Genomic DNA, 12858 nt, shown 5'->3' with positions numbered 1-12858 from the left:
CAAATTCATTTCATTCACCAGCAACTCCCAGACATACACATCTTTCTTCTTGCTATTCTTCTCTTTAGAATGTGCTTCCTGTTCTTCTTTTTGCATGAGGATCTCTTATTTACCTTTCAACCAGCCCAAATGCCGTCTCCCCTAAAAGGCTTCCCTGCTCTCCAAGCACTGTTATTTGCAGCCTTCTGCCATCCTGTCGCCTCATATGGCCTTCTCTGCTGCAGGTCTATAAAGTTATGGTGATGTGTGCCCGTGCCTATCCCTGCTGATTATACTGTAAATTCCCCAAGGGCAAAGATCATGTCTTTTTTTTTCTCTCTGTAGACCTAGTGCCTAGCTCAGGACCTGTGCTTCCTAAATAGAGTTCATAAATATTTGAAGAAAGGAACACAAAAGAAATGAAGGAAATAACAAAAAAAAAAAATAAACAATAATCGTGTGCTTTCAATAAGGATTTTGTCCCCAAATGGAAAAGGTGTAGGCCAGATCGGGCTCTGGCCTCAGTCCCAATGCTACGGAATAAAGTATGCCCTTCAGGGGTGGCCAAGGTCATGACTTGGAGAAGTCTAAGTAGGAGCATTGCAGCTGGAGGTCTCGCCGAGGGGGCCCTGTCTGGATCCAGGCAGACCCAGAAATATTTTGGTTACAGTACACAGGGAGAAAGCTAGCGGCTTCGGATTCCTACGCATCACCTTTCAAAACTGCTAATGAAACACCTTCTTTAACCTTTCTTTTTTTCCCTTTCTTGCTATTCTCAAACAGGTCTTCAGATCATCTTCCCTCAGTATCTGCAAGAGAAGTTTGTCCAGTCGGCCTTGAGCTACATCATGTGCAATGGTGAGGGGGAGTATGTGTGTCAGAACAGCCAGTGTAGATGCCGGTGCGCGGAGGAGTTCCCACAATGCAACTGCCCCATCACCGACATCCAGATCATGGAGTACACGCTGGCCAACATGGCCAAGTCTTGGGCCGAAGCTTATAAGGACCTGGAGAATTCAGGTAGAGAACCTAGTCGTACTGCATCAGTGGCCCTGAGCCAAGTCAAGGAAAGGAAACTGTCTAACTGGAATTAGGACCCACTATGAGGAAATAGTCAGTGACCCCAACTCTTTCACTGGGGAGGGACCAGAGCCCTGTCCCTCATGGAGGAGGTACTCAGTCCGTCTCCATCGAATGGAGCCGTGGATCACATAATCGAGTTTGTGGTCCTAAGATGTATTGTCTCTAGGGTACCCGGAAGACAGAGAGAGAGTAATGCTACATAACACAGAGAAGCCTTTGGAGAATGGGAGAGTCAAAAGTATCTGTGTTGATTCCTAAGTCTCTGTGTGTGTGTGTGTGTCTAAATAAATACGTACATATGTGTAGATTTTAATACATGTACATATAGATAGATATCCTTACAGACATAGATATCCAAAGAATTCACAGCTTGTCAAAGCTCAAGCGACTTTTCAGGTACTTAGCTATTTCCTGCTTTTCGTGGTTAAGAAAATTCGTGGTCATGAATTTCAGGAGAAGAAATTCAGTCTCCCAGGGCCATAAAGTGGATGAGGGGCAAAGTTGGAGCTCTGCCTCCGTGGAGCTTCTAGTGAGTGTGAAAGTCAGACATGAATCATATGACCATGCAGATAATTAGGACATTTTAATCAAGTGTGTGGAGGGGGAGGTTGAATGTGGCCAGGCGGGTCGGGCAGGTCAGGAGAGGCGAGCTGAGGAAGAGCATCTGAGATGCAGAAATCAATGGGGGAGTGTATGTCAGCCAGTGGGAGGCCATCCTAAGGTGCCTAGGGGAGAGGACAGTGACATTGTTAACACGATCGTATAGGTGGGGAAAATGGGGAACATGCAGAGATGCCAAGATAGTTAGGCTTGATGTTACATTGGCTAAACGAAGAGATGGGTGTTGAGATTCAAGAGCTTTTTTTAGGTATGTTTGTTAGAGAGTTTGATGAACGCTGGTACCATTCACTGAGCTAGGACACCTTGGGAGGTTCAGAAAAAAAGACTGTGCTCAGCGTTGGACATGAACACCTTGGGAAGCCTTGAGACTTCCAAGAAGACATGCCAAGTAAATACTTGGCATTTAATACCAGCTCAGATATCTGCTAAATCAATGGATATATGCAGAGAGCATTACTGTTTTTTTTTTTAAAAAAAACAACTTAATATTCCTTAAATTTATCACAACAACTGCATTACAGCGAGTAGTGATGTTCCTGCATCCCAGAGGACGGAGGGTGCCGAGACCCAGTGTCTTCCCCAGGGTCACATCGTTAGCAAATGACAAGGTCGGTAATGGAATCCCTGATTCCAAATCCAGTGCCTGTAGCAGCTTCTGTAACTTTAATTCTTCTTTACCCCCTGGGCCTCAGTTCCCTCATCTGATAAATGAGAGGACATGTTTGTGGTTTTCATATTTGAATTTATTTAAATTTTTAGCCGAGAAAGCCTTTGATCGAACAAAATCATACCTTGGAGCCGCTGTGCACCCCAGGTGAAAGCTGAGCTGTACTGAGCTGTGTGGGAAAACCACTGGTTTCCATGAACTCTGAGCCCCCAGCCAGCTTGTGGAGCCCGCAATGCACGAGCGATTCCGCTCTCCTGCAGCTCGCATGGAGCTGGGACCGCCCTATGAACCTGCACCCATCAGTCCATTTAAAATCCCAGGGATTCAGAGAAGAGAGGCTCATGATGGAAATGTGTTATGACCATTATTTGGCCTCAAACAAGAGAAGCATTTGATAAAATGCTTTTGCAGAGAGATTCCACTGATTGCTAAAAAGCAGAGGGGAACATCGGCTGTGTGCACAAGCAGTAAGGATCCTTAGCATCTAATCCTATTCCCAAGGAAGAGAAGCCACTTTCAGTGAGTAGGTCAGGAGACACAGCTGAGAGGCTGCAGAAACGATTTCCATGGCACACTTTCTCCCCATGATAGCACACACTCGCTCCAGATATCCTGTACTTATCCATTTGGAATGGTTTTACCCATTAAGACAAATCCACCCATCTCCACTTGTATAGGTGGCTTGTGCGTGTGTGTTTTCCTCCTTTTCATTTCAGGCAATGGCCTAAATGCCCCAGCCAACCAGGGACTTTGGGGGGATTAATGACCAGCCAAAAGGGAAGAGCCAATGATTCCTTCATGGTCGGAGCACTGGTGGTCAAATAGAACCAGCCTAGTTTATACACCCAAATGGGGGTCTGTCTACACCTCCCTTATTGGGAGGGAACCGTTCTACTTCTAATCAAGAAAATTAAATCATTTTAACTTTTAAATTATACATCCCTATCTGACCCAGATTCAGGTTCATTGAAACGACTGTTCTGTCCTTCGAGGTCAACAGAGCCTTCCGCAGGAGGGTGGCATTTCTTCCATGGGGGCAGGGGTGGGCAGCCAAAGAGCATAGAGTCATTAGGGCCAGCCCCCTGCCTCCAGCCAGCTCCCCAAATAAATCAGTCAGCACAGTTGTCCGATACCCTTCCAATCCTACGTCGCCATGCATCCCCTGAACACTTTCTGTTCGTCGAGAACTATTTCGGCAGAGGCAGTCCAATGTCACTCTCTCAAGATTTGCATGGGGTGCCAGGATAGCTGTTTGACAGATGGGGAAACTGAGGTATTGAAAGCATGATGGTCCTACAGCTGCTCAGGGGCCGAGATGCGGTTCGGTCTCCTGCATGTCCTACTGTCAATAATGACGTGCCGGAACTTTCGTGGGAGTCCGAGAGTCCTGTTTTCAGCACCTTTTATTTATTTATGTTTCTCCCAATATACTGGTTCTCCTTATGTGTTGAGAGTAAGCGTATAATGCTGAGTAAGAGCATAAGATTCAGAGCCTGGCTAGAGTTCTAATTCTACCATTTACTGGCTGTGTGACCTTGGGAAGTCAACTGACTTCTCTGTGTCCTAGTTTCTATAAAAGGAGGCACTAAAAGTACCCACCTCATAGGTTTGCTGTAAAATCACTTATATGGGTTAGGTGTTTCAGACTGAGGATGGTGCTTGTTGAAAGCTATGTAGGCATTTTTAAAAATAAATGAACGCCTAATGGACCTGAAATTTCCTTGTAGGTTTTATAACACGAAGTGAAAGTACTAAGTTGCAAATACATATATGTATATATAAATATAAATATACATATTTTATATATATACATATATGTATAAATATATATATATATATATCCCTAAGCATTTAGCTTTTTTTCCCCTGCAATATGATCAACTTCTTAATTCTTTTCCCAATAGTGGGGGGTGGGGATGGGGCAGGGGTGAATATTATATTAAAAAAAAACAATGGCTCTGATTTGCATCCTGCCTCTTGTCACTTGCAGGCTGTTCTACCTTCATAAAATCATCTCCCCACTCTGGGCCTCAGTTTCCCTCTATGCAGAACCAGAAAGCTGGCCTAGAGAACCTCTAAGGCCGTGTCAAGTTTTAGCAAATACTGAAACTCTGAAACACAGAACCACACACTGAGGCAGAAAACTTCCCCCCAGAGACCCAGGATTTGCCCCCATCTCTTCAGCTGGGGTGTCCCCAAAATGGGATGTGACATGAAAGGGTACACTGACAACCTCCAGCATGACTGGATCACACAGTGGGGAGCTTGACCCATCTCAGTTCTCCCTCAACCCTGCAGATGACACCAGTTGGTGCTAATACACTTTTAGCACCTGTCTATCACTCACGACCTTCCTGTATGTCTCAATGAGAGCAGGCGCAGGGCCTTGAGCATTTAGCTGGCAACGGTATCGGTCCAGGATCTGTTAATACGGTTTTCATCGTATTTGTGTTTCCAGCTTTATTTTTTTAACTTTATTTTATTTTATTTTTTTATTATGTACAATTAGTCCAGCTTTATTTTTATAGCTCCCATTCTATTGAAAGCATGTGATGGAGGTTTCCTAATGCAGAATTGGATAAAAAAAAAAAAAGTGGTTTAATTGATTCAAAGAAAATATTAAGTAAAAAGAAGTACAAATGAGATGTGACTATCATTATCAAGCTGGCATTCAGATGACCGGAGTTTGGGAAGCCCTGTTTTCTGTGAGGATGCAGGCTGCAGATTCACTCCCGTGAGAGCAAAGGAAAAGGACCCTCCCTGAAAGTGGAGTGGTCAGAGCAGAGTGGACTGGAGCAGCAGTGTTCGTGGGCCTCAAAGGAGGAAGTTTTATTTGCAAACCCGCTGTGTTGGTAGGTGGGGCTGAGCATGAGAGGCAACCTCAGATGGGGGCTGCCCCACGCTCAGCCCTTCTCCCTTGGCCTTTGTCTCTTGCTAGATGAGTTTAAATCCTTTATGAAGCGTCTCCCCAGCAACCACTTCCTGACCATCGGGAGCATCCATCAGCACTGGGGCAACGACTGGGACCTGCAGAACCGTTACAAACTCCTGCAGAGCACCACCGAGGCCCAGAGGCAGAAGATCCAGCGCACGGCCCGCAAGCTCTTCGGTCTCAGCGTCCGCTGCCGCCACAATCCCAACCATCAGCTGCCCCGGGAGAGGTAAGTGCGGCCCCCACCTGCCGCCTCTGCAGGCTCAGTCCCAGTGCTAGCTTCGTCCTCTCATTGCCCCGGGGGATGCCCCGGGGGATGCCCGGCGGAGGGTGCACTTGCCGGTGGCCCGCTGGGCCCTGTGTGGTCCAGACCGACCGTTTTCTGGATCGTCTCTGGCTTCTCTGCTACTGTACTGGCTATCCTTGGATTTCTCGCTGTTTCCTGAATATGCCCTGAACTCCCGGCCTCTGCGTTCTGTCTGATCCATCAGACTGTGGAAGGGAACCAACCTTAGCCCTGACTGCCATGTGACATTCTTCTCGTTGCTTACAATGTATTATCTATTTAATTTTAAAATTACTCGACAAGGCAGATTTTAGCATCCCCATCTTCCATGGTGAAGACACCGGGTTAACTCATCAGTCAGCTAGGAATGGAGGGCCTTTGATCGGGGCCTGGAGTCAATAGAACAAACAAGGCACAGACCATGAACAATTTAAGGAGGCCCTCCGTGGTTGGGTCCTGGGAGTGCAAGGTTCTCACCTGAGAGTGAGAGCCTCCTTAAACGCCTGGATGCCTCACCTGCCTCCCTCTGGGCTGCAAGACCAAAGCTCCCTGGTCTTCCGGGTTTATTTACTCTCTCTGGAACCCGTCAGGAAGGAGCCGGGATTCAAATCCAGGCCTTTCGGACTCCACTCTCCCAGGGCATGTATGAGCTGCCTCTGGGTGTTTCCTCTAGCAGGCCCACAAAGGGGTCACTAGCCAGCAGAAGGCAGCTTGGGGGCTGCGCACCCAGCTTCAACCAGCGCAGTGCTGTCTTTATTCATTCCACATGTGGGGGTTAGGGGATCAGCTTTATTCAGAGAAAAGAGATCCACTCCATAAAAGAGTAAGGCTAAGGGGCGCCCGGGTGGCTCAGTAGGTTAAGCGTCTGTCTCTTGGTTTCAGCTCAGGTCCTGATCTCCTGGCTCCTGAGATCAAGCCCTGGGTTGGGCTCTGCCCTCCGCAGGAGTCTCTCCCTCTGCCCCTTCCCGTGCTTGCTCTCTTTCTCTCTCTCTCAAATAAATAAATCTTTTAAAAAAATAAATAGAAGAGTAAGGCTAAGTCACATTTCCTTAACAAGTTCACTGTCAGCCACGTGTTTTTATATATATGATTGTTACGCCCATTGTGCAGATCAAAGAACAAGCACAGAGAGGTCAAGTAATTGGTACAGAACTACAGTGTACATCAGCAGGTCTCAGCTGGAGATGATTCTGTCCCCAGAGAACAGTTAGAAATGTCTGAAGACACTTCTGAGTATCATAATGGTGTGGGCGTGCTACTGCACAGGGCAGTCCCCACACAAAAGAATTACCCTTCTCCAAAAAGTCAACGGTGCTGAGGTTTGGAAGCCCTGCCATAAGAGGAAGAGACAAGCTCCCCTGGCTCTATGATTCTAAATACTGTGTTCTTCATCATCCAGCTCCACAGGTACTCAAAGATTAAAGACCACTACACTCTCCTAAACATCTCCCTCATTCCAACCACCTCCGTGCACCCACTCGTCTTCCTCTTATTTTTTCAGACTCTGATCAAATGTTGCCTCCTCCATGAAGTCTTTCTTGATTGCACCAACCAATCCAGAAAGCTCCTTATTTTAAATCCATCTACATTACTTTAAAGCCCCTGCCCGTCTTCCCTATTTCTTCACTATGAAATCTCCTCCTTATACACTTGTCTGTGCTCATCTCTGTTTTTCCCATTCCTTCCAACTCTGAACCCATTGCTTCGCACCTAGTTTATGAACCAAATAGGATTTGCTCTGCCCGTTGCTCACTTGTTGCAGTGCCCCAAGAGCAGGAACTAGGAAAGGGGTCCAGTCACAAAATGGCTTCCTTGTCATCTGCAGCCCGTGCCCAAACCGCCACCATGAGCGAGTGCCTAAAGGAGATTCCATCTAGGCTTCTGTCATGTGACCTGCCTCAGGCACAGTGGGGGGTTCAGAAATGAGCACAGTAAACAGTGCTGTGAAGGATGTCTTTCAGAGGAGGGGTTCTGTTAGCAATCACGAACAGCTCCATATATATATATATATATATATATATATATATAAAATTAGCTTGGCGGGGCCGCCATAGCAAAGTACCACAGACTGAGTGGTTTAGACACCAGAAATTTATTTTCTCATAGTTCTGGAGGCTGGAAGTCTGAGATTGATGTGTCAGCAGAGTTGATTTCTTCTCAATCCTCTCTCTTTGGTTATACATGGCCGCCTCCTCCCTGTGTCCTCACATGGCTTTCCCTCTGTGCTTCTCGGTGTCCCAGTCTCTTCTTCTTATAAGGACACCAGTCCTGTTGGGTTGAGGCTCACCTCAATGACCTAATTTTAACTTAATTACCTCTTCAAAGTCCGTTTCTCTCCTCAGAGGAATGGGAAGAACCCCAGACAGAATCAGGGGGCTAGATTGAGATCCTGCCTTCCCATTAGCAAGCTGTGAGACCTTCAGCAGATCACCTCCCTATTCTGAGTGCAGATGTCCACAGCTCTTCCCGTGCAAGCTGTCAGGCTAGAAATGTCCTGCTGCACCTTCAAACGAAGAACTCACAGTGTTGCCTTCTCTCCTCCTGAGATGAGAAAACTTGCCCTAATCACAGCATCCCTCCTCTGCTCACCTGGGGAGGGTGTCCAGAATTCCACCTTGGCAAGTCAGTCAATTATGTTCATTTAACAAGCATTGAATGCTGGGTACTGGGGGGTGCCGGGCGCAGAAACTCGGCTCCGCGTGGATTCCTCTGAAGCCTTCCCAGGAGAGCTGAACCTCCTTGCTGGTTGTGAGCTGCTTCCTGACATCCGAATCGGAGCCTTTAATGAGTGCTTCTCACACCGGCAGGCAGCGCACCTCCCCGCCACGGACTGGTGTCACACAAAGGTGCTAACACAGGGGGCCTTGGGCCACCGGGGCTGAGCGAGCTGGAATTTGCAAATGAGGCCATCGCTCTGCTGTAATTTGTCTGTGAGCCGGGCTCCAGGGGAGAGGAGTCCACCAAGCAGATGCCATCGCTCCCATGGGTCAGAGGGATTTTTACATGCGTCGCGGAGGGGTGGTGTTGTCGAGGCAGGGGTGGGACAGGGAAAGAGCATGGGGCTTTAACCACACACGGACTGGGTCCACGTCCTGGCTCCATCGTTCACCAGCCACGAGGCTCTCTGTTAGTCCCTGCACCTCCCCGGCGACATGGGTTAATAACCTTTGCCTTCGGGTTAAGTATGAGGACGAGGATTGAAAAATTTTAAGAAACCTATAAAATGTCTGGCTCCATTAAGAGAGGGGTTGGGGGGGGGCAGAGAGAAAGAGGGTGCTATCACTTTATATATGTATTCTAAAGGCCAGGCACTGTTCTAAGCACCTTAGATGAATTAGCTCATTTCCGCCTCACTGCAACCTTAGGAACTAGGTACTTTCACTATCTTACTCTTTCTATTTTACAGGTAAAGGAATTGAGGCACAGAGAGTTTAATAATATACCCAAGGCCAATAAATATTAATTATTTTATTGTTACTTCAAAGAGGTGTTTACCTATAAAATTAAGTGGTCAGTCAAGTCTAGGTAATCGGGGCTTAGTTTTAAGGCATCCTGGAACCTTAACACGGGGCTGGAAGGCAAAAGGGGCACATTCTGGTTATGCAGTGCCACCAACAAACTCACCCCAAGACTTAGTGGCTCAAAACAACACTTTCTTATCAACTGTCATGATTCTGTAGGTTGACGGGCACAGCCGGGGGTCTCTCAAGTCGGCCGGGGCCGAGCTCCTTTGAGGGCTTGACTGGACTGGACCTCATGCCCACGGCTGGCAAACTGCTGGCTCTCGGCTGGGAGCTCAGTGGAGGCTGCCGGGCAGACTGCCTACACGTGCCCTGTCCATGTGGTCCAGGCTTCTGGCAGTGCGACAGCATATTCAGACCAAAAGGAAGCTGTTCGACTTCTTCTGTCTTAGCTCTGGATGTCAGACAGAGTCCATTCCGCCATATTCTGTGGGCCAAAGTCCAGCCCGGATTCAAGGGAGTGAATATTGGGGGCTGTGGGTCTTTGGGGACAGAGGAAATCTTTTTTGGAGATAAAATGAGTATAAGTAGAGCTTAGAGGTGACCATCTTATATGTAGGGCAAATAAGACTAATTATAAAACGATAACAGCCTCTTACTGAGCAGCTATTATAACAAGCAGGAAAGCTGGCTAAGTATAGAGATTCTAGAGTCAGACTGCCTGGGTTCAAAGCCCAGGTTGGTCAGCAGCTTATCCTGTAACCCTGGGGAAGTTAGCACCGGCTTTGAGCCTCAGTTTTCTCATATGTAAAATGGGGCTAATAATAGCGCCAACTTCTTAAGGCTGTTTTGAAGATTAGATGCTTTAACCCACATAAAATGCTTAGAACGGTGTCTGCCACATGGAAAACACACAATATATGTCAGCTATTTTCCTTATTGTTATTTTTACCAGGCACTGATATTTTGCATGTAAGTTAGTTAGCCCATGGTAATACTCAACAAGTCTAAGTGTTGGTAATGATGACATATTTTATTATATATATATATATATATATATATATATATATATATATATATATATACTATCTCTACAAAGTTGATTGCCTTATAGATGAGGGAACTGATGAGGCAGAGATGTAATTAACTGGCCCAAGGTCACAGGGCAGGTAAGTGGCAGTATTGGAACTGTCTTGCTCTCTCATCGGTGGGCTTGCTGGTCAAGGGCTGGTGGAGGCTCTGAGCAGTATGCAGACGCAGAGACACCGTGGTTTGAGTGTATGATGATACCAAAGGCAGGGTTAGCTCATTAAGGTCATCGGGGTGGTGATGGATTGGGATTAGAATTTTATAGGCTGGAATGTAGTGTGCTGAGATTTAGGAAATGGCCCCAGCCGTGGAACCCTGAATCATCAACTCTGGAGCCCAGGCAGATGACCTTATCAGGCAGCAGCAAATCGTCCCATTTTATGAGTATCCAGGAAGTTAAGGCACAGAGATGTTAACTGACTTGCTGGAAATCACACCGCAGGTAAGAGGCAGGATTCAAACCCTGGCAGTCCTTTCCTGTAACCTCTAGGCTCTCCTACCTGTTGCCGAGGATGATGGCCCAGGGCGTTCAGATCCCCTGCCTAGACTACGAACCGCTTGGTGATGGAAATCACTCCACTCTCCTTGCAAAGAAGGGAAGGAGGACAGAGGGATGGAGAGAGGGAGGGAGAAAGGAAAAAAAAAAAGAGGAAGGTAGGAAGGAAAGGAGGGAAGAAGGGAGAAGGGCGAGCATAAAGCAGCAGGCTTCCGTGCAATTCCATAAACGTTGACTGACCACCTGGCCTCCCAGCCCAACACCAGACCCTGGAAGGCACTTAAAGAAACAAGCAACAGGGCATTTGTCCTCAAAACATCATTATTTAGTGGCAGGGTGTGCTTTTGAAAAGGACACAGCTTTGAACCAGAGGGCCTGAGTTCAGGTCGCGGCTCTGCCCTGTATGGGCTTGCATGGGCCACATTAAATCCATAGTGGGTCTGTAGCAGGTGCCCCAGAGGACACGGGGTGCAAAACGTGTGCCTTGTGGGGGCAGGTGCAGGCTGAGCAGTGAGCGATGACACCTCACCTTTCACCAGAGCAGCTCTTTATATCCATTTTCTCTCTTTTTTTTTTAAGATTTTATTTACTTATTTGACAGAGAGAGAGACACAGCGAGAGAGGGAACACAAGCAGGGGGAGTGGGAGAGGGAGAAGCAGGCTTCCCACCGAGCAGGGAGCCCGATACGGGGCTCCATCCCAGGACCCTGGGATCATGACCTGAGCCGAAGGCAGACGCTTAACGACTGAGCCACCCAGGCGCCCCATGTCCATTTTCTTTATGGGAAGTCTGAATTCGAACTCACTTGGGAAAATAAGGGGATCTTTTTTCCTTAAACAATTTGAAAACAACTGGACTCCTTTACCTTGAGGTCTTGCCCAACTGTAGGAGAAATATCACTTGGAGAGACTGAGAGAATCACAGTTCAACTCCAAAATATTGATATAAGATCAGTAATTAAATCTTAGTCAGTTTTAATGAGTAGCCTGTAGCTCAAACTAAGATCTTTTGCCCCAAATTACAATGGCCTTTTAAAAAAAGATTTTATTTATTTGACAGAGGGCAGGAGAGAGAGCGAGAGAAAGCACAAGCAGGGGGAGCAGCAGAGGGAGAGGGAGAAATAGGCTCCCCCACTGAGCAGGGAGCCTGATGCGGGGCTCGATCCCAGGACCCTGGGATCATGACCTGAGCTGAAGGCAGCCGCTTAGCCAACTGAGCCACCCAGGCGCCCCTATAATGGCCTTTAAACCGTGTCTCCCAGAATCTATTGTACCCCCTTTCCAATCTATGTTCCACGAGACGGTCAGAATTATTGCTTAAGAAGCAAATTCAGTCTTGCTGCATCCCTGCTTAAAGGCTTTGGTAATTAATCACTGCTCTTAGGAGGAAGAGCAAAATCTTAAACTGACCTAGAGGTCTGCCACAATCTGGCCCCTGCGTACCTCCTCCCTCTCTGTTGCATGCCTCTTCTTGGCTGTCACGGATGCAACCCCGCTAATCTTTCATTTCACTAAATGCGCATGCTTCCTCCCACTCCGCAGGGCTTCACACAGGTTCTTCCCTCTTTCTGGAATGTTCTCTCCTTTTCCTCCACTGCAGTAGCTTCTGCATGTCTTTCAGATCTCAGCTCCGAAGGCTGTGTTCCTTGCATTGAAAGGGTGTCGGGGCCTATTTGATATGCTTTCCTAACATCCTGACTTCCCAAATGAAGCCCCAAACTTCAGTTAACTATAACACCTTTGCTTATCTATTTATTAATGCCTATCTGTCTTATGAGACCAACAGCTCCAGGCAAGTGTCTGTAACCACATTCTTGACCACTTTAACACCCTAATCTCCTAGCATGGGAATCGGCACACAGTAGCTATTCAAAAAACATTGTTCACTGAAGGGACAAATAAATTATTTTCTACTTGGAATGGGGTCCCCAAAGCATGGCAACATAATATTTTACAATTGTGTCCCATTGCCATATAAATAATTTAAGGATTTTTTCCACATATACTGTGTGTGGTTAGATTGTCTTCCTCATTCATAAGTGAAGAAAATGAGGCCAGAGGGGGTGAAATGACTTGTCTAAGGTCACTCAGGGAATTCGTGAATACACCAGGATTAAAACCGAGGCCCTCAGACTGTGACAGTCCAAGCAGTATGGTCAGATGGAAACTGCAGATGGAGATTGTCTTCAGCTGACCTGGATCCAAATCCTGAAAGTATCTCTTGCTACCTATGTGACTTTGTGA

General features: G+C 47.0%; 1 protein-coding gene across 1 annotated transcript in view; it reads left to right on the top strand.

Moving 5' to 3' along the window:
- Positions 1-12858, top strand: part of BRINP1 (BMP/retinoic acid inducible neural specific 1) — a 172297-nt gene that overhangs the window by 139079 nt on the left and 20360 nt on the right. The window contains exons 6-7 of the mRNA XM_032418496.1: positions 763-999; positions 5289-5511. Coding sequence (XP_032274387.1) covers positions 763-999; positions 5289-5511 — 460 coding nt within the window. The remainder of the gene's footprint in view (positions 1-762; positions 1000-5288; positions 5512-12858) is intronic.

Source organism: Phoca vitulina, unplaced genomic scaffold (genome assembly GCF_004348235.1).
Source record: "Phoca vitulina isolate PV1807 unplaced genomic scaffold, GSC_HSeal_1.0 scaffold21, whole genome shotgun sequence".
Taxonomy (NCBI): Eukaryota; Metazoa; Chordata; class Mammalia; order Carnivora; family Phocidae; genus Phoca; species Phoca vitulina.
This window is presented reverse-complemented; position numbering and strand designations above follow the sequence as displayed.